This window comes from Pelophylax lessonae (assembly GCF_965119305.1).
Source record: "Pelophylax lessonae genome assembly, chromosome: 6".
Classification (NCBI taxonomy): Eukaryota; Metazoa; Chordata; class Amphibia; order Anura; family Ranidae; genus Pelophylax; species Pelophylax lessonae.
The window spans coordinates 108737102-108762109 of record NC_138773.1 but is presented as its reverse complement, the minus strand read 5'-3'; the positions used below and the strand labels follow the sequence as shown (position 1 = coordinate 108762109).

General features: G+C 46.8%; 2 protein-coding genes across 2 annotated transcripts in view; one reads left to right on the top strand and one right to left on the bottom strand.

Annotated features, from left to right (window-relative positions):
• The window catches only part of IGSF6 (immunoglobulin superfamily member 6), a gene marked incomplete at its 5' end in the record, with an annotated part of 35054 nt that extends 23228 nt beyond the window's left edge, over positions 1–11826 (bottom strand). The window contains one exon of the mRNA XM_082261993.1: positions 11763–11826. Within this exon, the coding sequence (XP_082118119.1) occupies positions 11763–11826 (64 nt within the window). The remainder of the gene's footprint in view (positions 1–11762) is intronic.
• METTL9 (methyltransferase 9, His-X-His N1(pi)-histidine) overlaps positions 1–25008 on the top strand; it is a 98959-nt gene that overhangs the window by 56501 nt on the left and 17450 nt on the right. The window lies entirely within an intron of this gene.

The window sequence follows — 25008 nt, the reverse complement described above, 5'->3', positions numbered from 1 at the left end:
TGCCCATCAAAGTGCCCCCTAACATAAAATGTGGCCATCAGAGTGCCCCCTAACATAAAATGTGACAATCAGCGTTCCCCTTATTTTATGTTAAGGGTCACGCTGATGGGCATATTTTATGTTAAGGGGCACGCTGATGGGCAAATTTTATGCTAAGGGTCACGCCGATGGGCACATTTTATGCTGGGGGCATGCTGATGGGCAAATTTTATGCTAAGGGTCACGCCGATGGGCACATTTTATGCTGGGGGCATGCTGATGGGCAAATTTTATGCTAAGGGTCACGCCGATGGGCACATTTTATGCTAGGGGGCACGCTGATGGGCAAATTTTATGCTAAGGGTCACGCCGATGGGCAAATTTTATGCTAGGGGGCACTCTGATGGGCACATTTTGTGTTAAGGGGCACTCTAATGGGCATATTTTATGTTAAGAGCAACACTAATGGACACGTTTTGTTTTGCCCATCAGTGTGCCCCCTTACAAAATGTGCCCATCAGCGTGCACCCTAACATAAAATGTGCCCATCAGCGTGCCCCCTAACATAAAATGTGCCCATCAGAGTGCCCCCTAACATAAAATGTGCCCATCAGCGTGCCCCTTATTTTATGTTAAGGGTCACGCTGATGGGCAAATTTTATGCTAAGGGTCACGCTGATGGACACATTTTATGTTAAGGGGCACTCAAATGGGCATATTTTATGTTAAGAGCAACGCTGATGGACACGTTTTGTTTTGCCCGTCTTTCTGAGTCATAGCACAGACTTCAGATTCGGACCTCGGCCCAAAGAAAATTTTAGCGACCGGACCTCCTTGAATTCTAATTAATTACCCCTGGTGTAGTGTTTGGCCTGTACAGTTGCACATGTTTTTGGTCCAGAGAATTCTCACGACTATTACATAATCTCTGGAAGTATACATTTGTACAGAGTCACATCTTAGCAGTGACAAATTCAAATTTTTGTACATAACTCTATATACTGCATTGCCCACATAAAAGTGAATTGGCCATCCTGCTTGGACAGGATAACATCCTCCTTTTTATACATTTTCTTTTTATCATCATAATATACACCCTCATTTGGCAACTTACTAATTACTATGTTCTAATTGCGCAGTGTTTTATATGTAGTTATAACAGACGGGGAAGGAAAATTTAGCTAAGCTATGTTTTGGAAATCCTGCGCTTCTAGTCCGGGAACAATGAAGAGAAGGCAGAACAATGAGATCTAGTTACATTGAGCTGGAGTGTAATACACACTCCACAAAGGTGATAAGATTGCAGAATTGCCTTTCTCCCAGATGCAGTTATATTCTTGGAAAGCTGTTCTTTTGATAAAAAGTAGAAGTATTCCCTCTTACAGAACTCCTACATTTTATTTATTTTTTTTAGAGCTTGCTAATTATTGCACACATCCATAGCTTTCATTTTATACATGTCTTCAAATGAAAGTTCAGTGAAATTTATGCTTATCATGCTGCTGTGTTTAAGAGGAACTATACTATATCTGAGCACCACAAAAATGCTATTTCTCTATTGTTCATTGACAGACGCAGCTTCATATCTTCTTGACCATTGGGTTATGCTGCCCCCTACAGGAGTAGGACACTAGGCAGGGAAAAGCTTTACCACACCTATGGGGCTGTCCTTGCAGACATAAACCCACACACTCTGCTACAGCCCTCAGTTTGTTTCTGCCTAGTTTAGGAGTAGGACCTAGTTCCCTGCTGGGACTTCGGTCTTAGCTGTTCATTTTTGGGAACTTTTTTGTAATTTCTTTTAGTAGAGTTCCTGGAGAACTACAAGCAACAGCCGGCTGGGTTTCGGACTGGATATTCTAGATCCTTAAGGTCTCCCAGCCTGGCCAGCGTGTGTGAGCAGGTTATAGTCCAGCACTAGGCGGGGACGAGCCAGCGAGAGGACCGTCTCACTGGGACGCAAATGACCTGGAACACCCTGAGTCACAACGTAACCCCTAGCTGGCAGCACCCCCACCCCGGTTGAGAGGTAGTCTTTTATATAAAGCAGTGCCCACTTGATATCGTGGTATGGTGATTAATGTCCCGCCACTTCTGTGACGGTCTTTGGGGGGACGTGGGCCCCTCTGTGAAATAGTCAGACCTTCGGGTATCCCTCGGTTCCCCTGGCCTCTTTATTATATCAGCCCCCCCCCCCCTCTGCTTTCCCTCCCCCTTAACAGGTCCCTACCTTTGGGGGGGGGTGGATATATTGTGGCCGCAGCGACTGTTCGGCAGGGGGGCATCTTTCTGGTGGGGTCTCCTCCTGGGGACCATCCAATGCCTTTGTCTGCTGACCCCCCCGGGGGTCCTGGAGACCGCGTGGCGTGGGATTGGGGCCACCATTTTGATCTGCATTCATGTTAGAATCTCTTCATTGTAATGCATGGGCAGCCATTTTCTTAAATTTCCCCATATGAATGCATGGGGTGGCCATTTTCTTGTAGTCCACGGTGCTGGACAGCAAAGGCAGTCACTAGATGCACTCTAGGCATGACCCAGGTTTGCTTTTAATTTCCTGTGTCAGATCGTTCTTTCTGATGTACAGATAGTTCCTGTAAGCATCCTGATCGGTTTGGTGAGGTTTTTTGGGGTCTCTGTAGGTTTTCCTCACACACACTGCTGACAGACTGTGTTGGGCTGGGACTTGTTGTACCGCTAGTGCAGCGGTGCGATCGCGTTTTTGCGAATTTTTTAAAGCATCAGTTCCACACGAGACCCTTACAGCGGGAGATTCTCGTAAAGTGGAACAAGGATCCAAAATCCTTGGATAAATTTATTTGGTTGAGTCGCAACACAAAGGCTGCTCATCTATGGTGGCTTCATTCGTCAGCACCACGCCAAGGCAAGTCCTTCCTTCCGTTGTATTCGACGGTGGTAAATACGGACGCCAGCCTGTCTTTTTTTCAGGAGAAAAAAAGATTCACAGACAAATGCTATACAGGGAAATGAAGCTCAAGCATAATGAATTTACAGTTGCTGAACTTTTGTTTTTAAAACTGTTGTGCAACCAATCAGATGTTCCTTTTTTATTTTCATAACTGCACTAGGAAAATGACTGGATAAGGTACAAGCAATGTATTCTCTCTGTGGTGCTTCCACTCTACATTATCAGGCCAAAGCCTAGATTTAATGGCATATTATGAGTCATGGCTGTGTTCCTATCGTTTAAGGACAAGTTTAGAGAGAGATTGTGTCATAAACGCCCAAGATGATTTTACAGTGGTTATTTCTCTTACGTCCTCTGACAGTCGCCGCCCACTCATACAGTCTTCACCAATGGGTATTGACCTCTTATCCATAGGAGCAATCTAGGCATAAGACTTGTTAAAAACAAAGTAATTTACATAGACACACCTATGGGGGCTGCCCCACTGGTCCAATACCCCCCTGCAATCAGCCATCCCAACTCAGTTTGTCTTCTGCCTAGTTAGGAGTGATCTAGGCTCTCCCTGTGCTGGGGCTACTGTCTCAGCTTTTTCTTCTGTTTTTATGATTTTATTTCTGAAAAAAATAGTTTTTTCTTTGCACTAGCTTTTTATTTTATCAGCGTTTAGTTAGTCACTTCTTCAAGATGATGGTGTTGCGGAGCTGGGAGTCGCACTGGTCGTCCTGGTGTTCCAGGACAGTGGGCCTTATGGAACCCCAGCCCGCCAGCGTTTAGCGGGCTATGTGTTCGCCCTGGCTTCGCAAACGACCCATCCCTGTCCTCAGGGATGCAGCCTGCAAGGTGGCTACCTCGCCTGGACGTCTCCCCACGGTTCTCCGTGCATTGCTAGCGTCCTGCGTTTTTGGCTGAGGGTGAGAGGTTTTTCCGTCGATGAGAGGCACCCCACGCCATCGGGTACGGTAAGTACACTCTGTGTGGGGCCTCTGTCTGGGGCTGGTAGACGTGTGTGTTATCCCCTCATGTCTGTGTGTTTTTGGGCTCCCTGATCTCGGTCCCTGTGGGTTTGTGAGGGTCCCTCTCCTATGTCACTTTATGGTGCTTTTGGAGGTGCAGACACGTGCTGCGACCGCTGCGGGGTTAAAAACCGCCTGTCTGCCATTTTAGGTGTGGGCTGCATGCTGGCTTCACTGTGGGAGCTTATACAGCAGTGTATGTAGTGTGTTTTGGCGCCTTGCGGCGCCATCTTGTGTGTGGCAATGTGTTTTTTGCTGAGCACATGTCGGCGGCCATTTTTACCGAAGCCTCCCATTACTTTCTATGGGCAACCATTTTTCCTTGGTCTAAAATCCTAGTTCAGCCTATTGTGGTTACATCATTTCCTCTTTCTACATAGAGGAGATCTGCAGGCGTGTAGGTAACACTTGTGGGGTCTATCTGGCTGTCTTTTTTGTGGTAATAACTCTGGCTGTCAGCTTATTCCTGCTTGGGGGGTCGTTTTGCATAGTCCCTCATAGCAGTGTACTGCGGGGGATCGCGGTGCGCTTAAAGGGCCAGTACTTCATAATAAAAAGCTTTTTTTTTTTTTTTTTTAGAGTCCTAGGACTGCAAATTTCCCCCAGCCTTGGTGGAGGGTTCAGGTTCCTCTGAATCCTCTGCTCTGACTACTCTGTCTGCTGCACTTGCGACTTTGACGTCAAAAGTGGATTTTCTGATGTCCGCACAGCGTACTGGAAAAAGGCCTAGGCTTTCTTTTTCATCTGATTCTGAGTCTGACATGGTTGCCGTAGGTAGCGTGCCCCTTGAAGGGTCTCGCTCTTCTCAGTCTGAGGGGGAGGCAGAGGTTGTGGGGGTGGATGATTCCCCCCCTGGGACGGCCGAGGACCGCGCAGGTATGGATGTGCTGATCCTTTCCATTAAGGAAACACTACATTTAGAGGATGAGCCCAATCCTCCGGGGATAGTGTCCTCTTTTGGTACACACAGATCCCGTAAGTCGGCTCAGGTTTTTCCTTGCCCCGCTGAGTTTCACGCAACTGTGAATGAACAATGGCGTAACTTAAAGCGCACTTTTGTGGTGCCCAAAAAGTTTCAACTTCTTTACCCCTTTGCGTCTACTACGGATTTGCGCTGGTGTGTGGCTCCTACTGTGGATCACACTGTGGCCAGGTTAAACAAGGCCACTCTAGTACCCACGAGGATTCTCCGGTGTTTAGGGATCCTACGGATAGGAGGCTGGAATCTCTTGCCCGCCTTGCTTGCATGGTGGCGGGTTCCATGCTGAAACCTATCTTCGCCTCTGTAATGGTAGCTCAAGCCGTGGCGGATTGGACCAAGGTGCTTAGACGCACCCTCGTGGCTGATTCTGCTCCCCCTACTACACTGGAGATGGTGGACCAGATTTATCAAGGGGTCATGTACTTGTGCGATGCGGCCTTAAATGAGGCCCCGTTAGCTGCGCACCTATCCAGTGTCGCTGTGCTTAACCGTCGCCCGATTTGGCTGAAAAGTTGGTCTGCTGACCAGACTTCCCGGAAAACGGTGTCCGACATCCCCTATGCAGGGTCTCGCCTTTTTGTTGCCCCAGAATCCTAGGGGTAAGTCTTTCCGCGGTAAGCAGGGCCCCTCCTTTAAACCAAACCAGTGGCCCTTTCGTGCCTTCAAGGCGCAGGGCAAGGGGAAACCCTTCAAGGGCCAGAGTGGCCAGAGAAAGCCCTGGGTGGACAAGCCAAAAGCCGCCCAGGCTGGTGCGGTGGCCCAGTCCGCCACTGCCTGAAGGGGCGCCCTCACCCGTTTCAGGGGTGGGGGGACGTCTGCGCGGTTTCCTCCAACCTTGGCTGCTCCGGACTCCGGACAGGTGGGTTCAGGAAATCATTTGATCGGGTTACAAGATCAAATTCCTTTCGCGACCGGCGGACAGATTCTTTCCCTCAAATCTTCATTTGACCCCAGATCGGTTGCAAGATCTTCATCGGGCGGTGCAGGATCTGCTCGCCCAGGGGGTAATCGTCCCGGTGCCACATCAGGACAGATTTCGGGGGTTTTATTCGAATCTGTTCACTGTGCCCAGAAAGGAGGGCAAGGTGCGTCCGATTCTGGATTTGAAAGCTCTGAACCGATTCGTGCGCGTTCAAAAGTTCCGCATGGAATCACTCCGCTCGGTGGTGGCCTCTTTGAGTCCGGGAGATTTCCTGGCCTCCATCGACCTGAAGAATGCGTATCTACACATCCCCATATTCGAGGGTCATCAGAGGTACCTCCGATTCGCTATCGCGGAGGAACACTATCAGTTCGTGGCGTTACCTTTCGGTCTCGCTTCGGCTCCAAGGGTGTTTACCAAAGTGCTGGCTCCTGTTCTGGGCCTATTGAGGGCACAGGGCATTGCGGTCTTGGGATATCTGGACGATCTCCTGTTAAGATCGAGTGCCAGTCAGAGCCTGATGCGCGATCTGTCCTCCACGGTTCAGACACTCCAGGATTTCGGATGGACCATCAATGTTCAGAAGTCGACTTTGTCTCCTTCGGTTCGTCTCCCATACTTGGGAATGATCCTGGACTCCGCCCAAGCGAAGGTGCTTCTGCTGGAGGACAAGCTCCGGACCCTGCAGAATGAGGTCGGGTCCCTCAGGGACAACGAGTCCTCGTCGCTCAGGACCTGTATGAGGTCCCTGGGTTTGATGGTGTCAGCCTTCGAGGCGATACCGTTTGCTCAGTTTCACACGCGGCTCTCCAAGCAGAGATCCTGGCCAGATGGGACAGGCGTCCTCAGTCCTTGGACCTGAGGGTGTCTCTGAGTCGCCAAACCAGATTGGATTTTCTGTGGTGGCTCCAGTCTCCGGCTGTAGTGGAGGGGAAATCCTTCCGGCCGTTGCTGTGGACGGTGATTACCACGGATGCAAGCCTGTCAGGCTGGGGTGGCGTCCTGGGCAACTTATCTGCCCAGGCCACTTGGTCGGCGGAGGAGTCCTCTCTTCCGATCAACATCTTGGAGCTGAGAGCGATCAGGCTGTGCCTGCTCCATTGGTCGGATCGTCTTCAGGACCGCCCTGTCCGGGTGCAGACTGACAATGCCACTGCGGTGGCTTACATCAACCACCAAGGAGGCACCAGGAGTGCCTGGGCGGCCCAGGAAGTGACCAGCATTCTGTCTTGGGCCGAGATTCACGTCCCGGCGATCTCGGCAGTTCACATTCCGGGTGTGAAGAACTGGCAGGCCGATTATCTGAGCCGCCAGACCCTGGACCAGGGGGAATGGTCCCTGCACCCGGAGGTGTTTCAAATGCTGTGTGCAAAATGGGGATCCCGGACGTGGATCTGTTCGCGTCCCGGCTAAACAACAAGGTGGGAAGGTTCGTGGCAAGAACGCGCGATCCTCTGGCAGACGCCTCGGATGCGCTGGTGGTGCCTTGGCACCGATATCGTCTGATGTATGCCTTTCCTCCGATTCAGTTGTTGTCCAGGTTCCTTCGCAGGTTGGTCTCGGAACCAATGTTGGTGATTCTGGTGGCACCAGACTGGCCGCGCCGGTCTTGGTACGCTGACATCATTCAACTAGCCATCGAGCCTCCATGGCGGCTACCGTTACGGGACGATCTACTGTCTCAGGGACCGATCTTCCATCCTGCTTTAAAGTCGCTGGCTTTAACGGCGTGGCTGTTAAAAGCCAGGTCCTGAGAGACAGAGGTCTCTCCTCGGAGGTCATTCCTACCTTGCTCAAAGCAAGGAAGGCCTCGTCTGGTAAGGTTTATTATCGTACCAGGAAGGCTTATTTTGCCTGGTGTGAAGCCAGGGGCTTCCCTCCTCGGTCCTATTTGGTGGCAAGGGTGTTGGCCTTCCTACAAACTGGCGTGGACCAGCGCCTTGATTAAGGGCCAGTTGTCTGCACTGGCTGTTCTTTTTCAGCGCCCCTTGGAGTCTAACTCTCTGATTCGCACCTTTATTCAAGGTGTGTGTCACTTGGCCCCTCTTTGGAGGGCGCCTCTACCTCCATGGGACTTGAACTTGGTTCTGTCCGTTCTACAACATTCTCCCTTTGAAAACATCAGGAAAATTTCTTTGCCTCTGCAAGAAGTTTGCCTTACCTAGTGGCGATCACTTCTGCCCGCAGAGTGTCGGAGTTGGCGGCCTTGTCCTGCCGCTCCCCTTACCTGGTGGTTCATAAGGATAAGGTGGTCTTGCGACCTAACCAGTCTTTACTTCCAAAGGTGGTTTCTGACTTTCACATTAATGAGGACATTGTTTTGCCGCCGCTCTGTGCGAATCCCAAACATCCTAAGGAGTTTGCTTTGCATTCCTTGGATGTTGTCAGGGCGATCAGGGTTTACATGTCGTCCACTGAATCCTTTTGGGAGTCGGATTCTTTTTTTGTCCTTCCTGAGGGACCTCGGAAGGGTATGGCTGCGTCTGCGGCGACCATTTCAAAATGGATCAGACAGACGATTGTACAGGCCTATTCGATTAAGGAACTGGTTCCGCCCTTCCCTGTGAAGGCGCACTCTACCAGAGCGGTGAGTGCGTCCTGGGCCTTCCGGCATCAGGCTTCGGTGGCCCAGGTGTGCAAGACTGCGACTTGGTCGTCTGTGCACACCTTTTCAAAGTTCTATAAACTTGATGTTCTGGCATCAGTTTGGCCGCAAAATTCTGTGTGCGGCAGTACCTTAAGGGGACCCTAGTTTTGCAGGGCCCTGACTGTTGGGGTTGTTTCCCCCTTGTTTATTTGCTTTCCTGGGTTATATCTCCAGTTGAGCTTTTATGTTACCGGAGGATACCTTTCTGTTCACGTAAGGTTTCTTTCTGTGCTGTGGGTGCTGCGTTGCCTTTTCTGACGGTTGCGTTTCCCACCCCTCATGTCTACACTGCTTTGGGACATCCCATTGGTGAAGACTGTATGAGTGGGCCGCGACTGTCAGAGGACGTAAGAGAAAACTGAATTTTTGTAAAATCTTACCGTAAAATTCCTTTCTCTGAGTCCTCCGACAGTCGCCGCCCCCGCCCCTCTATTGGGGTTCTTTGGACTTTAACTGCTTGCTACCAAACTGAGTTGGGATGGCTGATTGCAGGGGGTATTGGACCAGTGGGACAGCCCCCATAGGTGTGTCTCTGTGAATTACTTTTGTTTTTAACAAGTCTTATGCCTAGCTTGCTCCTATGGATAAGAGGTCAATACCCATTGGTGAAGACTGTATGAGTGGGCGGCGACTGTCAGAGGACTCAGAGAAAGGAATTTTACGGTAAGATTTTACAAAAATTCTGTTTTTTAGGCTCCTTCCCTGACACCTGCTATACAGTTTTTTCATATGCACACATATTATGTCAATATAAGGACCCTAGAAAATAAGGCATTCTTCAACAATTTTGTCAACCGAACCTTTTTGACCACTTTATCACACCTCTGCAAAATAAATGCCTTGTAGGCTTCTTTTTGAAAACAATAGGCCAACACCAGTGTGAGTGTTCTAAAACAGTGTTTCTCAACTCCGGTCCTCGGGGCACACTAACAGGCCAGGTTTGCAAGAAAAATGAAATACATCATCATTTGCTGCTCAGTGATTGCAGTATTCTAGTCTGCATCTCCCCAAGGGAATACTTAAAATCTGGCCTGTTAGTGTGCCCTGAGGACCGGAGTTGAGAAACACTGTTCTAAAATTATAAAGTCCCTTTAATTTAGAATCCCTATTTTTAATGAGAACATTTGTGAATGTCCCTGACTGGTTCTTCCCAGAGGGATGAACTTCCAGTTTTAATTTAAAGCCAAGAAATGTAACCTCTCTTTGAAGGCTTTCTGACATCAAAAGATGCAGCAAAAAGATGCCACATCTCTGAGAAGTGTTAACACATTAAAATATTTTGCTGAAGAAAGTGGTTGGTCAACTGTGGGACTTATGCCCCGTACACACGTACCGATTGTCGGCCGTAAATATTCGGACGACGACCGATCGGCCGATTGTAGGCTTGTTAGTATGATGCTTCCGACAGCCGACAGCGCTTTTTCGGCCCAACAGAATCTGTCGTGCAGGCATTAAAATTTTTGTTGGCCAACACCAGAACGGCCGATTGTTCGCCAGTCAGTACAGATTTCGGCCGACAGACAGTAGATTAGCAAGACTGGGCATGCTCCGAAAAGAAAAAAGACAAGGAAAGTTAACCATCACATGACATCACTTCTGCAGTCGGCTGTTGTTGGCCGACAAAATTCGTGTGCAGTCTTTTGCAATTTTCAACAGACACGACAGCCCTGGACAAAAGACGGCCGATCAGTACGTGTGTACGGGGCTTTAGTTTTCTCAGGGTCTATCCACACAGAATACATCACATTCTGCCCAGATCCTGAACAAATACTCACCACACAACAATTAAGAAATGTCTACTAAACATACAATATGCTACACCTACATCCACCTGTCCTGCTTGTCCACTGTTTATACATCAGCAGTGAATATGGTGTGGGTGCACTGCTTTCTAGGGTAGTGGTGCATTGCAGTAGTGAACAAGAAGCTCATGGAGCATACTCAGAGCAGACATCAGCTGAGCTAGAGTCATATTGAGCACAAACAACACACATGAATCACATGGAGCATTATACCAAAAGCAAAATAAATAACTCTGCCAGGGGATATAATGAAAACAAAGCAACCTTCCAAACACGCTAAGCAAATTAGACATTTTTCTAGAGACATGCTAAGCATACGGAGCACCCTGCTAGCATATGTTATGCCAAGAGTGTTTGTTTGCTAGGAACATGTCAAACATATTGAACACTGCTAGGGATGATCATATAGGGCCCTGTACCAGAGTCATGCTGGCCCAATGGTTTATGGTGTTCCCTGCCAGGGACATGATAACCACGTGAAGGACTCAGTATGCTTCACATTTTGAACAAACTGGGAACTCTGATGCACGCTGTCCATATAAAGCACACTGCCTGGGAATTGCTGAGCACAAAGGACACTCTGCCAAGGGTCGGCTGACTGCATTTGACACTTTGCCAGAAACACATGTATATGAAAATTTGAATTCTTTTTAGGTAATTTATTAGCATTTTATGTGCTTGTACATTTTTCTATGTCTTAAAAACATCATTTTTGGCAGCTTATAGACCACATTCTAACCTAAAAGTGGCTGTGCAACCCCCTCCCCCACCCAACATATAGTATTATCAGCTTCGTAACTTTTGCTTGAGTTAATGTTTTCTAAGGATACATAATACAGCAACTGATCAGACAGGTACAGAACTCTTACCAAAAAGCCTATGAGTCACATCAAAGGGCTCAGGACTCCAAACCCTTCTCCTACTTTACTTTACTTAGACTCAGTTCAAAAGGCTCACCTTTTAGCTCAAACACTCTTGGAGGTTAGACTGTAAACTTCTCAATTAAATATTACTTTGAATGCTTTAAAAATAACTTGCCATGTTATGCCATTTGCACATTCTCATTTTATGGTGTAAAGGGAATAGTTGAAGACTGCTTGTCCATGCTCTGGGTTGAGTCTTGCAAAGTCCCATAATTTACTTCATAGGGGTACAAGCAGCCTTGAAATACGTTATTCATATCTCAAAAGATAATAACATGCAGCAAATAAATCCTGCATTACAAAATTGATAAAGATAAAAAAATGTTTGGCTGTTGCATGCCTATAGAAGTGTTTTGCTATTTTCTGGTAATGTGTAAAAGACAGTTTAAATGGAAAATGCAAACTGCTCCAAAGAATGGTGCTTTCTATGCATAGGATAACAATTTCAACTTTAGCAGTCAGGTGATGAAATTGATACATGGGTTAGTGGACTTTTTGCTATTATTATTGCATTTTGTAGTACCATAATATGTAAGCAGAAATATATGTGATGTACTGTACTCACCACAGTAGTAGTATAGAAGGATTATCTTTAGAAAAAGGAGTGTACCTAGTCCTGGCTTGTCCATTTCTCATCTGACTTGATTCTGCTGAATTGAAGGAGGAAGTGAATCTGAGGAGCAGCAAGCGTGATAGACCGATGTCTTGGTGTTGGGACACTTCCTGACTGCGATTAGAAATCTAAAATATTTTTTGATGTCTTACTTCTCTATTATTCTGAGATTCCTAACTGAGGATCCATATATTAATAGAGTAGTTGTATAAACTTAGTATATAACTGTTGCCAATCTACTATTAGAACTGTACAATAATGTTTTCCAATTCAGGACACATCTTCTAAGACACACGGCTATTGTAAATGCAAATTGGCTAATAGAATAAGAATTGGTCTACAATGGCATTTAAGCCAGCCATTAATGGATCACAATTCAGCTGGTTCATGTATGGACATGCTGGTTCTACACAAGCTGATCTTTGGATTGACTTGTGTACAACCACCTTGTCAGGGTTTTTACAAAATTATCCGTGCAACCGGCAACACTGATCATTGTATTTTTTTTTTTATTTTTTTTTTTACTCAACCTGCTGCTTGATCAGCCCTGATGAGTGACCTGACGATCACTGTCTGCTCCCTGCAGGAGTTTGGGTGGAACATCAACTTCAAGAAGTCCGCTTTGAAGTTGACTCTGGATTCAGCTTTGGTGAGGGTCTTTCTCCTCCCGGACAAGCTGCAGAAGTTGCAGGTTGTTGGCAAACAATCTGTCCTCTCTGCGGACTTGCATGCGGGCCTTGGGTCTGATGGGATCGACCTTCGAGGCGGTTCCATTTGCTCAGTTCCATACCAGACCTTTGCAAAGGGAGATTTTTGTCAAATGGAACAAGGATCCAAAGTCCTTGGACACTTTGATTCGGTTGAGCTGCAACACAAGATCTGCTCTGTTATGGTGGTTTCATTCTCCAGCACTATGCTAGGGCAAGTCCTTCCTCCCGTTGTTTTGGATAGTGGTAACCACGGATGCCAACCTGTCGGGCTGGGGCAGGGTACTGGGGAAGCTCTGTGCCCAGGGAACCTGGACAGTAGAAGAGTCCAAACTGCCGATTAAATGTTTTTGAGCTTAGAGCAATAAAGCTTTGTCTGAGCCACTGTCCGGTTTGGATTCAATTGAACAATGCCAAGTCAGAGAATATATGGATTCCTGAATATTTGAATGAGTTTACCCTGGGTATAGGACAGGTTGTTGAAACTGGCTGCCCTGATCCGCCATCCAGTAGTAATAAAGCAGACTTTGTCCAATTAATGGTAAGGCCAGAGAAATGCAAGAATACTGTAACCATGCACATGACCGCTTCCAATGATTGGGTGGTGTCCTGAAGAACAATAGCATGTTATCAGCATACAGCATTATTTTTTTGTGCAAGTCTCCAGACTAGTGCGGACCAAGGCCGCCAGTGGTTCAATCTCTATTGCAGATAACAATGGGGACAGGGGAACTCCTGTCTAGTGCCCCGGCCCAGGGCAAAAATTGGTGAAGACCTGCGTGCACATCTAATAGCTGCCCTAGGGGCATGGTGGAGCAATTTAACCCACTCTATAAATCGACTTCCAAAGCCAAATTTAGCTAGCACTACCCACAGGTATTGCCATTCAACACTGTTAAATGCTTTATTAGCATCTAATGACCATTGCGCCCTCTGTCCCATGTTATCAGCTGGTGTTTGAATAGCCTCCTGAGATTCACAGCAGTGGATTTCTGAAGCATAAAGCCCGCTTGATCAGGATGTAGAATACTCAAAATGGCTTTATTTAAGTGAATAGCCAATATCTTAGCTAATATTTTAATCTCTGTCTGCAATAGTGAGATCGGTCTATAGGACCCTGGATCCAGGAGGTCCTTTCCTGGTTTCAGAAGCAGAACAACGTTGGCTCTTGTCTTGCCATAGACTCAGGGAGGTTCGCAGCGTAGAGTGCAGCATTAATTGCCTGCAACAGATGTGGAAGGATGGCCTCCCCATAGCTGGTATAAACCTCCATGGGAATGCCATCATTCCCTGGAGCCTTGCAGGAAGGGAACGAAGCAGCCACTGTCTGCAGTTCTTCTAGTGTCAGAGGGGCATCTAAGCTCCGTCGCTGGTTAGGCAATAATGTGAGAAGTGTTATGTTGCCCAGAAAGGCATACAATTCTACCACAGGAAATTGGTTTCGGGGACTGGTATAATGTGGTATAGTAATCTAGTTCTTTAGTGATTTGTTGGGGGTGGATAACTATGCGGCCCTCACTGAGCGTATAGCCCCTATAGAGGTAGAGGACTGGTGGGCTTGAGCTATCTTGGCTAGCGGATGACCCGTTTTTTCACCCACCCCCCCCCCCCCCTTGTAAAATACCATGCAAGAATATTTTTTTTTTCCAGAGGCGGAGGATTTCAACCGATCCAGAGAGTCCTGGGCCAATATCCATGCCTCCCTTGTGGATACGGTGGAGGAAGTTATATAGTGTAGCTCTAGATGTCGCACCTGGCTTTCCACCTGCAAAATAAAGTCAGAGGAAGATTTTTTGACTGCATTCATTTCAGAAATAAATACCCCTTGAAGATAGGCCTTGAACGCCTCCCACCTCAGTAATTTGTTGCCTGATTGGGCATGTATCGTAAAGAAGGACTGTATCTGTGTAGCAATGCGTTCATGTGGAAACAGGTTTCAACCAGAAGGCATTAATTTTCCAAGGGGCACTGTGGAGTGACGAAGGGGGTCTGCCATGAAACCACACTACCAGTGGGGAGTGATCAAACACCCCTCTCGGTAGGTATTCAATGCGAGAAACAAATGAGGTGACCTGGGTGTTATCATAGGTCAGTTCTGGAGATCAACCCATGAGATTTGGGGAAGCATGAGAACTATTTGTCTGGGGGATATTTAAAACGCCATATGTCAACCCACCCCACTTCTGTTAGAATTTTACTCAACGCCATGATCCTACCCCCACTAGGTCCAAGGATGGGCAGGTGTCTAGCTTAGAGTCGAGGTAACAATTGAAGTCTCCCATAATTATTAGCAAAGTTTCAGGTTTATCAGCCAGGTAGGGCATGAGCTCCTTCATCACTCCCCTTGAAAATGGAGGAGGAATATATACAAATGCTATCACTACAGTAAGAAGATATAGTTTGCAGTATAAGAAGACCTATCGACCTGAAGGGTCCACCTTAAAGTCCAATTCCCAAAATGCCAGTTGCCTGTGTATCAGGACACTCACACCGTGCGAATATACTGTGTGCGTTGAGTGGTATTGTTTAGGAGTCCATGAGTAATTAAGAAATGACACTGAGTCAGGGGTTAAATTGGTCTCCAGGGGACACACTATGGCAGGCTGGAATCTGTGTAAACAGGAGGATATCATTAGGGCTGAAACAACTAATCGACTAAATCGATAATAATCGATAATTACAATCGTTGTCAACGATTGTCATTATCGATTAGTTGCTCCGTCTATTAGTTGTGCTGCTTTGTGAAGTTTCCCCGCCTGTCAGCGAGCTGTCTGCTCTGTGAAGCCGACGGCTGCATTTACTGTCTCTCTCTCTCTCTCACAGCTCTGCACTTCCGTGACTTCCCCCCTCCTTTCCTCTCTGCCTTTCGTCTCCGCCCTCTTGCTGAAGTCAGTGAGGGAGTCAGTGAGTCAGCAGCTCGAGGTGAGGCAGGAAAGAGGACAGAAGCAGCAGAACGTGAGTGCCGAGATTAGAGCTACAGTGTCCTGTGACTGTACATGCAATGCAGCCCGCCAAAAAATATAATAAAAGCTTCTCCAGATAAAAGTTAATATTCCTTATAAAGTGCAATATTCTAATAGAAAAATACGTGATTAAAAACGTCCATATAGCACATAAAGGGGGTCTTTCTATGCTGCCTATTTCATATCTATGGCTGATATGGATGTTTTTATTCACTTATTTTTCTATTATAATATTGCACCTTATAAGGAATATTAACTCTTTTATATAGATAAGCATTTATTATTTACAGTATATAGGAGCTTAATTAAGAAAAAAAAAAAAAAGTTTTGGTATAAGGCTCGGTTCACATTTGTGCGATGCGGGAAGGCTGTGAATATGCAGCGTGTTCCCGCATCGCATCCGCACAAGAGGCAGTTCACACTGCCATATGCGATACGCAGGGGGTGTCAATTAAATGTTAACGACACCCCCAGTTTGATCGCATATCGCAGTGCGATCTGACAGTTTGCACAGAATCGGATCGTACAACTGTGAACCACTGTGCGGTGCGATCCGATCCTGAGGCAGCTCAAAAAATGCCTCATGTGCGAGTTTGCTGCGGATGCGCTGCAAATTCAGCCATACAAAGTGTATGGCTGAACTCGCATCCGCACATGAGATCGCATGTAATTTAGGATCAGTGCGCTCCGAATTACATGCGATCTCGCAAACCGCACAAGTGTGAACCGGCACTAAGTGCTGGTTCACACTACTGCGGGTGCGCTGATTCGCACTGCACCCGCACAAAAGTCGCACATGACCCTTTTTTTCAGCCGCATCAGGATCGGATCGCACAGTGGTTCACACTTGTGCGATCCGATCCTGTGCGAACTGTCAGATCGCACTGCAATATGCGATCAAACTGGGGGTGTCGTTAACATTTAATTGACACCCCCTGCGTATCGCATATGGCAGTGTGAACTGCCTCTTGTGCAGATGCGATGCGGGAACAGGCTGCGAATACGCAGCCTTCCAGCATCGCACAAGTGTGAACCGGCACTTACACTCTGTTTGCTCATTATTTTAAATAAATGAATAAAAATGCATATTGAGTTTTTTTATTATTTTATCCGATTAATCGAAAAAAGAATCGGCAACTAATCGATTATTAAAATAATCGTTAGTTGCAGCCCTAGATATCATTGTCCTTTTCAGGGGATCATGAACCCCATGGATGCTCCAGGACACCTCTGGAATGTCAGCCATGGAAATACCAACACATTGTTACATGTAAATAGATAACCCATATAATACCAGCATTTCCGTCAATCCAATTCAGCATATGAAATAGCCTAAGCTTGCATGTATAGCTGGGTCTCCTGGTAACTGACAGAAAGTAAAACATTAGTGCATGGGTCCATATCAGTAACCTGTGTGAATGAGAGATGGGAATGCCTCAGGGGGGCACAGAAAACAAACAGGACATGTTACACTGAGGTGGTTTAGTTCCTCCAGCGACTATTTGTCTATGTGTAAGGTTGATAGATTAACTCCGGCCGACCTAACAGAGGCGGAGATGAACAAGAACTTAGCATTTGCAGTGGGAAAGAAAAAACAAAAGTGGGTGATATCCGTATAGAAAAGACAACTGTCCTTCCAAAGCAGTAGTAGGTATGCAGTTGAAAAGCTCTGCTGTGGCAAGTTGAGTTCTCATTATTCAACTCGGGGAAATGGCCCTCCGTTTTCAAGGGGGAAAAAAAAGGTACACAAAACAAATGATTATATTCTGCTGAGCACATAGGACGGTGGTGTCAATCAGTTGTCTTCCCCACCAGTCAGTCGATTTCTCAGGTGCTATTCATTTAGATCGAGCCAGGTGGCTGCAAAAGCAGCGGATTCAAAGAAGTGGATGTATATAGATGTATGTAATCCCCCTTTAAAACGACTTTTACCAATGGAAACTTATTCATTTTATTTTTTTGCTAGTAAATACCTTCTTTTCTCTAGCGCTCATCGACAGACGTAGTCCTCGGTGATACACCACCTTCGGGTTATGTTACCTCCGCAGGAGCAGGACTAGACAGGAAATTAAAAAGCTCTGGCCACACCCTAGGGGCAGTCCCAGAGGGTATATCCTCTCTCTCTCTGCCTCAGCAAATCAGTTATTTTCTGTCTAGTTAGGAGTAAGGACCTAGACACCTTGCTGGGATCTTAGGTCCTGGCAAGAATTTTTTCTTAAAGGATTTTTTTAGACAGCTTTTTCTCCAGTGTTCCTGTGAGATCTTCAAGCAAGAAAGCTGAACTGGGCGACGGGCTGGATGTTGAGATCCGGTGGTCACCCCAGTTCAGCCTACGAGCGCGTGCAGGCCATAGCTCCGCGCTGGGTCGGCCGCGACAAAGTCCCATTAAAAGGACTGAACCCGCGAGTTAAACGTCTCGCTGAAACGCCAAAGACCATGAGTCACGGCGTTCGTATCGGTCGACAGCCCTCCCGCCCCGGTGGAGAGGGGTACTGTCAGGAGTTGGTGCCCGCCTGGTTCCGGTATGGTGAGTAGTATGTTCCCCCTTTCCCTCTGACGGGTTTTGTGGTGAACGCGGGCCCCTCTCGGTATGGTAAGAAAGAGTCCTTTCTATCCTATAACATGTCACAGATCCTCCTACTTTGAGTGTGATTTTTTGTGTACAAAAAGCCAGGAGGCTTGGTTTGGGAGCTAACAATCTATTGTATACATGTTTAAAAGATGTAATCTGTGGCATTCTGGGAATCTTATGGGTTAAGTATAAACTACCTACCAGTCAGAAGCCACGGACATGTAGACTGCCTTCCAAATCAGATCTCCAGCTATTAGCAGGCCTCCCGAACGGCCATGCGGTCCGCCAGGGGCCGATACCGCCAACCACGCCATATCCCCAGGCAGAGACAGTGTTGTGTGCAGCACACCGACATTCAGCAGGCCGCCGCCATTTTTTCTTGCAGGATCGCACGAGCCGCCATTTTGGCGTAGCCTCGTGTCTCCAGCATGGGGGCGGCCATGTTTGAGGTGATCCTACACCTCGTGGAGCTTGGGGGAGGCGCCGGAAGGCGTGCAGAGGGGCGGAGCCGCCTCCTTTCTTCCTGGGCAGCCAGCCAAAAGACTTCCTGTTTGTCAAGACAGCGCTGTAAGCTGTTGCAGTTTAACTCTGAGCATCAAGTGGTGAGCCTGGGGGTCTATCTCTCTCTCTCTCGATCGATAGGGATCCCTAAGCAGGTAACACTAAGGGGCTTTTTTGTGGCGCTGGGGGTCAGAAAAGAAAAAAAAAAAAAAAAAGTTTTTTTCTTTACTTTTGAATTATATTATCCAGGAAGTAACTGGAGTTATTATGGACCCTGCCACACATATTCCCCCACCTGTTTCCCTCGAGGGGGCCTCGGGACCCGGTGCACAGAGTATAGAGTCATTTACAGCAATTTTGGAGTCTATGGTGGCTCGGGTGGAGGCGGCCTGTCAGGGACGGGGGTCAAGGAAGCGACCCCCGCCTACCCCTATACCATCTGACACCTCTGACTCAGATTCAGAGATGGTCACGGCAGTTGCAGGTTCCTCTGCAAGGGCTGTTATCCCAGGTAAAGCCCCCTCAGACAGTGAGGAGGACGCTTCTTCTCTTGCTATAATTCAGGAAGAAGCATTGGTGGACGCACTAGTTGTGGCAGTGCAAGAAACCTTAAAACTTGAGGCTTTACCGGCAGAGGCAACTGAAACAGAGAGGCCTTTTGGGACTAATAAGCCCATCAAGACGGCGAAGGCTTTTCCTGTACCTAAATGTTTTGGTAATCAGATTAAAGGAGAATGGGAGCATTCTAAACGTACCTTTACTATTTCCAAGCGTATTGCTAGACGCTATCCGTTTGAGGAATCCATCATTAAGAAATGGACGGTACCACCAGTCGTGGATCCGCCTATTTCCAGGCTGAATAAAGCCACGGTTATTCCAGTGGAGGACACTTCGTCCTTTAAGGATCCGGTGGATCGAAAGATAGAAGCAGAGTCCCGCACTATCTTTTCTCTGATAGGGTCAGCATTTAGACCAGTAATCGTTATTGGTCTAGTTTCCCAGACACTTACGGAATGGGCGAAGATGGTACGCCAAGATCTTAGGGGAAAAGATATTCCCCAGGAGACATCTGATTTGATGGAACAGATCATACAAGGGCTACGGTTTATCTGTGACGCAGCCTTGGACACTACTCCCCTATTAGGGCATGCATCTAAGTTAGCAGTGATCCTCAGACGTGTGCTGTGGTTAAAATGCTGGTCAGCTGACCTAGGTTCCAAAAAGACCTTGACCAATCTCCCCTTTCAGGGGAATCGTCTATTTGGAGCCAACCTAGATGAAATCATTAAGGATGCCACTGGGGGCAAGAGCACTTTTTTGCCACAGGCTGCAAAAGCTAAGGGACCTCGCAACAAGCGAGGACCTTTCTTTACCGCCCATAAAGGGCGCCCGGCTGGTACTAGCGGGAAAGGCAAGACTCCTCCAGGAGGGTTCAAGAAGGGGACCAACCCAGCCAAACCCGAAGCAAAGGAGTACACAGCCTGAAGGTGCGCCCCCACCCGGTTTCAGGGTGGGGGGACGTTTTCACCGGTATTCAGGACATTAGATCGAGCATCAACCACTACTACCGGTGCGATTCTTCCCTTCCAACATTTAAGTACCACAGGAAGCGGTAGTTACCGTTCCCTGAAAAGATCTTTTCCTTTACCTTTTCCTAAGATTAGTCCCGATACCTCACAGGAATCGGATCTGGTTGACCAGATAGGCCAAGTAGCCTCTAGTCGGGTGACTTCGGTCCCTGAGGTTCAACCAGAAAAGATCACTTTTCCTGATAACTATCAGGTATCTGATAAATGTGTGGGAACAGAAAACGACCAGACTTTCTCGGATGGTCGGGGCCAGATAGCTCTAGGGACGCCTGGTTCAGATCCAATCAGCGCCAGTGGTCCTAGAAATTCTAGGCTGGCCTCCTCAAGCCGGCCTGGCCGACTTGGACATGTTAGTCGCAGACGTTCCGTGGGAACTTCGTCTCAGGGAGTGTCTGTGGTCTCAAGGACCAATTTACCTTCGTGCTTTACAGTCGCTGGTTTTAATGGCCTGGCCATTGAGACCCAAGTACTGAAGGACAGAGGTTTGTCTACTTCAGTCATTCCTACCCTTATTAAAGCAAGGAAAGCGACTTCCAGCAAAGTCTATTATCACACATGGAAGACTTATATTGCGTGGTGCGAATCTTTAGGATTTCCTCCACGTACCTATTCGGTGACTCGAATATTGGCTTTTTTGCAACAAGGGGTTGAGCAGAAGCTAGCCTTGAGCACCATCAAGGGTCAAGTTTCAGCATTAGCAATCTTCTTTCAGAAGCCTTTAGCTACCAAATCCTTGGTGCGGAATTTCATCCAGGGGGTGCGGCACCTGGCTCCTCCAGTCCGCGCGCCCTTACCGCCCTGGGATCTTAATTTGGTTTTGTCGGTTCTACAGAAACCTCACTTTGAAAACATCAGGGAGATTCCCTTGCTTACTCTATCCCAGAAGGTGGCTTTCTTGGTGGCTATTACTTCTGCTCGCAGGGTGTCAGAACTGGCTGCATTATCATGCCAGTCACCATACCTAGTGATTCATAGGGATAAGGTAGTACTTCATCCTAAGCCATCTTTTCTTCCCAAGGTGGTTTCAGATTTTCATCTGAAGGAAGATATTGTACTACCTTCCTTGTGTCCTCAGCCCAAGCATCATCGGGAACATGCGTTGCATTCCTTAGATGTGGTTCGGGCAATCAGGGTATACCTGAAAGCTACGGAATCATTCCGTAAGACGGATTCACTTTTTGTGATCACGGATGGCCCCAGAAAGGGTTTGCCTGCATCTGCCGTGACCATTGCCAAATGGATTAGACAAACGGTGGTACAGGCTTATTCTATTAAGGGTCAGAGTCCTCCGTTCCCTGTTAGGGCGCACTCCACTCGGGCGCTCAGTACTTCCTGGGCCTTTCGCCATCAGGCGTCAGTGGTCCAGGTATGTAAGGCGGCCACCTGGTCGTCGGTACATACCTTTACAAAATTCTATAAAATTGATGTGACGGCATCGGCGGATGCCTCATTTGGCCGCAAGGTTTTGCAGGCCGCAATTTGAGGAGACCGGTGGTCTACCTCGAGGGTTTTTTTCTGTTTGAAAAAAAAAAAAAAAAAAAAAAATTTGTTTTCTCTTTTTTTTTTTTTGGTTGAGTCTCATCATTAAGGATGAGCATTGTAAACTTCTAGTTGGCACCGGTTGGGCCTTCTAGATTGGGATTTGATTTCCATTTTCCCACCCCTCAGTTGTGATACTGCTCTGGGACGTCCCGAAGGTGGTGTATCACCGAGGACTACGTCTGTCGATGAGCGCTAGAGAAAAATGGATTTTTGTAAAATCTTACCGTAAAATCCTTTTCTCTTAGCTCATCGACAGACGTAGTCCCCGCCCCTCTGTTTTGGAGTTGGGTTGGGTTAAATTCTCTAAGCACTGCTTTTTCACATAACTGATTTGCTGAGGCAGAGAGAGAGAGGATATACCCTCTGGGACTGCCCCTAGGGTGTGGCCAGAGCTTTTTAATTTCCTGTCTAGTCCTGCTCCTGCGGAGGTAACATAACCCGAAGGTGGTGTATCACCGAGGACTACGTCTGTCGATGAGCTAAGAGAAAAGGATTTTACGGTAAGATTTTACAAAAATCCATTTTTCTCTTTATTCATCCTCTCCTCACTTCCGGGTCCGGTCGGCGAATGCGTCATTCGGCGATTCGCAGGGGGTGCTGGCATGTTTTTCCTGGCATGAAATCTCTCATTATTACACAGGAACTGATCTGTACTGTTTGTATTGAGGCCGTGCATTGCAGGAGGAGGCGGGGTGGAGGCGGGGCAATGCACGGCCTCAATACAAACTGTACAGATCAGCTCCTGTGTAATAATGCAAGATTTCATGCCAGGAAAAACATCCCAGCACCCCCTGCGAATCGCCGAATGACGTAATCGCCGACCGGACTGGGAAGTGAGGAGAGGATGAATAAAGAGAAAATAAGGTATTTACTAGCAAAAAAAAAAAGTTTCCATTGGTAAAAGTCGTTTTAAAGGGGATTACATACATCTAAAGTTACTAAAATGGGTGGAACTCCACTTTAAGGATACCTTCACGCCATTATATTGTATATTAGCCTTTTCTCTAGCCAATATGATTTCCCTGTCTCTGTAATTCTGCATACAAGCCAACATAGAATGAGGGGGTTCCCAGGTGGTAGTGGTCTTGGTGCGGTGCACCCTCTCCACGGAATAGAGAGAGGTAAAGGCCTCTTTGCCAAAGATCTCGATTAGCCATTTTTCCACAAAAGCCGTGGGGTTCACGTCCCTCCACGATGGGAACATTATTACAGCGGAAACATTTGCCCTTTGTTTGCAGCGGAGACCTGTTGGACCGCCATGTTGGCGTCTCTCTCAATAGAGGGGAACTGGTCCTCCAAGTCGCTGATTCTACCCTCAGTTGCAGTGATACATTCTGTAAATTTTCTGCTTATCCTGACGGAGGAGGTATACCTCCTCGCGCAGACCCCCAAAACTCTTTCAGGTCATCTACCTTGGGGTAGGCTGTGTGTGCTCATCATTGCCTATATGCACTTGGTCTGAATTTAGGTCTTTTTAAGCCCCTGCCAGCATATCATCCACTTCCAAGATGGCTGCCCCCTCCACACATCCCTTTTAGATTGTAAGCTCTAACGAGCAGGGCCCTCTGATTCCTTTTGTTCCAAATTGTATTGTAACTGTAATGTCTGCCTTCATTTTGTTAAGCGCTGCGCAAACTGTTGGCACTATATAAATCCTGTATAATAATAATAATATCATCCACTTCCAAGATGGCTGCCCCCTCCACACATGCTGGCTCAGGAGCTAAAGAGGAATCCAACCCCTCTGAGGCCTGTATCCCAGCCTTACTGGACAGTTTGTGTATAAAAGAGTATATCCCATGGGTCATCATGTGGACAGGAAGCTGATCAGAGAGATCCCCCTGTCACAGGCAAGCAGGCTGGGGTTGTTTCTTGTCAGAGAGAAGGATTGTAGGAGGATAAGGTGCGGGAGCCTAGTGAAAAGTGTCCATTCACATGCCCATGCCGGCCACGCCCCCACTTTAAGAAATGTTACCTATCATTTATGGTGTATTTATTTTAGCATGTTCCCCTGTTTCCTCCCTATTTGGGGTTTTCTGCAATTTTAGGGCACTGCAGTTAGGAAAACAATGTTGATGGTGTTTTCAGACAACCTACTTCTCTATAGATCTGCAGTCTATATTTTAGACCTTATAATTTGGTCTATTTTTTGGATGCTGTCAACTTAGAAAAAAAAAAAAAATTACATAGGAAGACTAGGCCAGCTTAGGGGCCCTCCTATATGATGATGTGAAGGGAAAGTCCCTTTCGTAGTCAAGATAATATTGCTTTATCCAGGGTATTTTTGTGCACTGTTTAATCAACCCTACCAAATGTTGACTGGATGTACCAAATGATACAACGCTTTCCAGTGCAAATGCAGAGTCTAAGGCTAACAGCATAATGCAGCAATTTCAAGTGCAAATCAAAAATCCAAGGCTGCCTATTATATACAGTACTTTTTAGTACAAATCTGGAGTGTGAGGCTACCAATTAGATATAGTAGTTTCCAGCACAAATCCAGATTCTAGGGCAGTTTCTAAAAACTAACAATATAACATACCTGGAACAAACTGCACTCTGTGTAGATAAATAGGTTTTTGTTTACATCAGAACTGCTTCTCTCATGCAAGTCAGTGGAAATCAGAAAAAAAAGCTTGATGTAGGTGTATACAGCTTAGGCCCCATTCACACTAGTGCGACTTGTTCCGCGATTTTGGACCGCAAAATCGCATGACAAGTCGTTTTCCATTATTTTCAATGAGCCCCATTCATATCAGTGCGTTTTGAAGTCGCACCGACTTCAAAGTAGTTCCTGCACTACTTTGCCACGATTTTAATGCATTTTGAGGCATATAGCCTTGCCCATGCTTTCAAAATCGCGGCAAAAATCGCGGCAAAATGCGTTGCAATAGTGTGAAAGGGGCCTTAGGTGGTTAAATGCATTTGTCACTGAGTTTGAATAATCTCAAAAGTGTCAAACTTATTTTTCAAAGCAGCCTAAATGCATCTGATATAAAAACTGCCTTAAGTACTGACACAAGCTTTAAATATGACTACTGTATTACATTTTCATTATGTTTACTGATATACATGTATATGACCTTGGCCAACAGGTGCCACTAAACATTTCTAACTGCTAAAAATGTATTTTAAACCAAATTTACCAATGTTCAACTCGTATGTGGCTCTCCTGCTTTATGAAATTACACTACCATTTATATATTCTTTTGCAGCATGTAAGATCCATTTATTATATGATATTATGAAGAATCCTGAAATTCAGCATGGATAGTGAAAAAATAGATCAGACAGCTTTTGCTGTACTTGTGTAGAACATAAGTG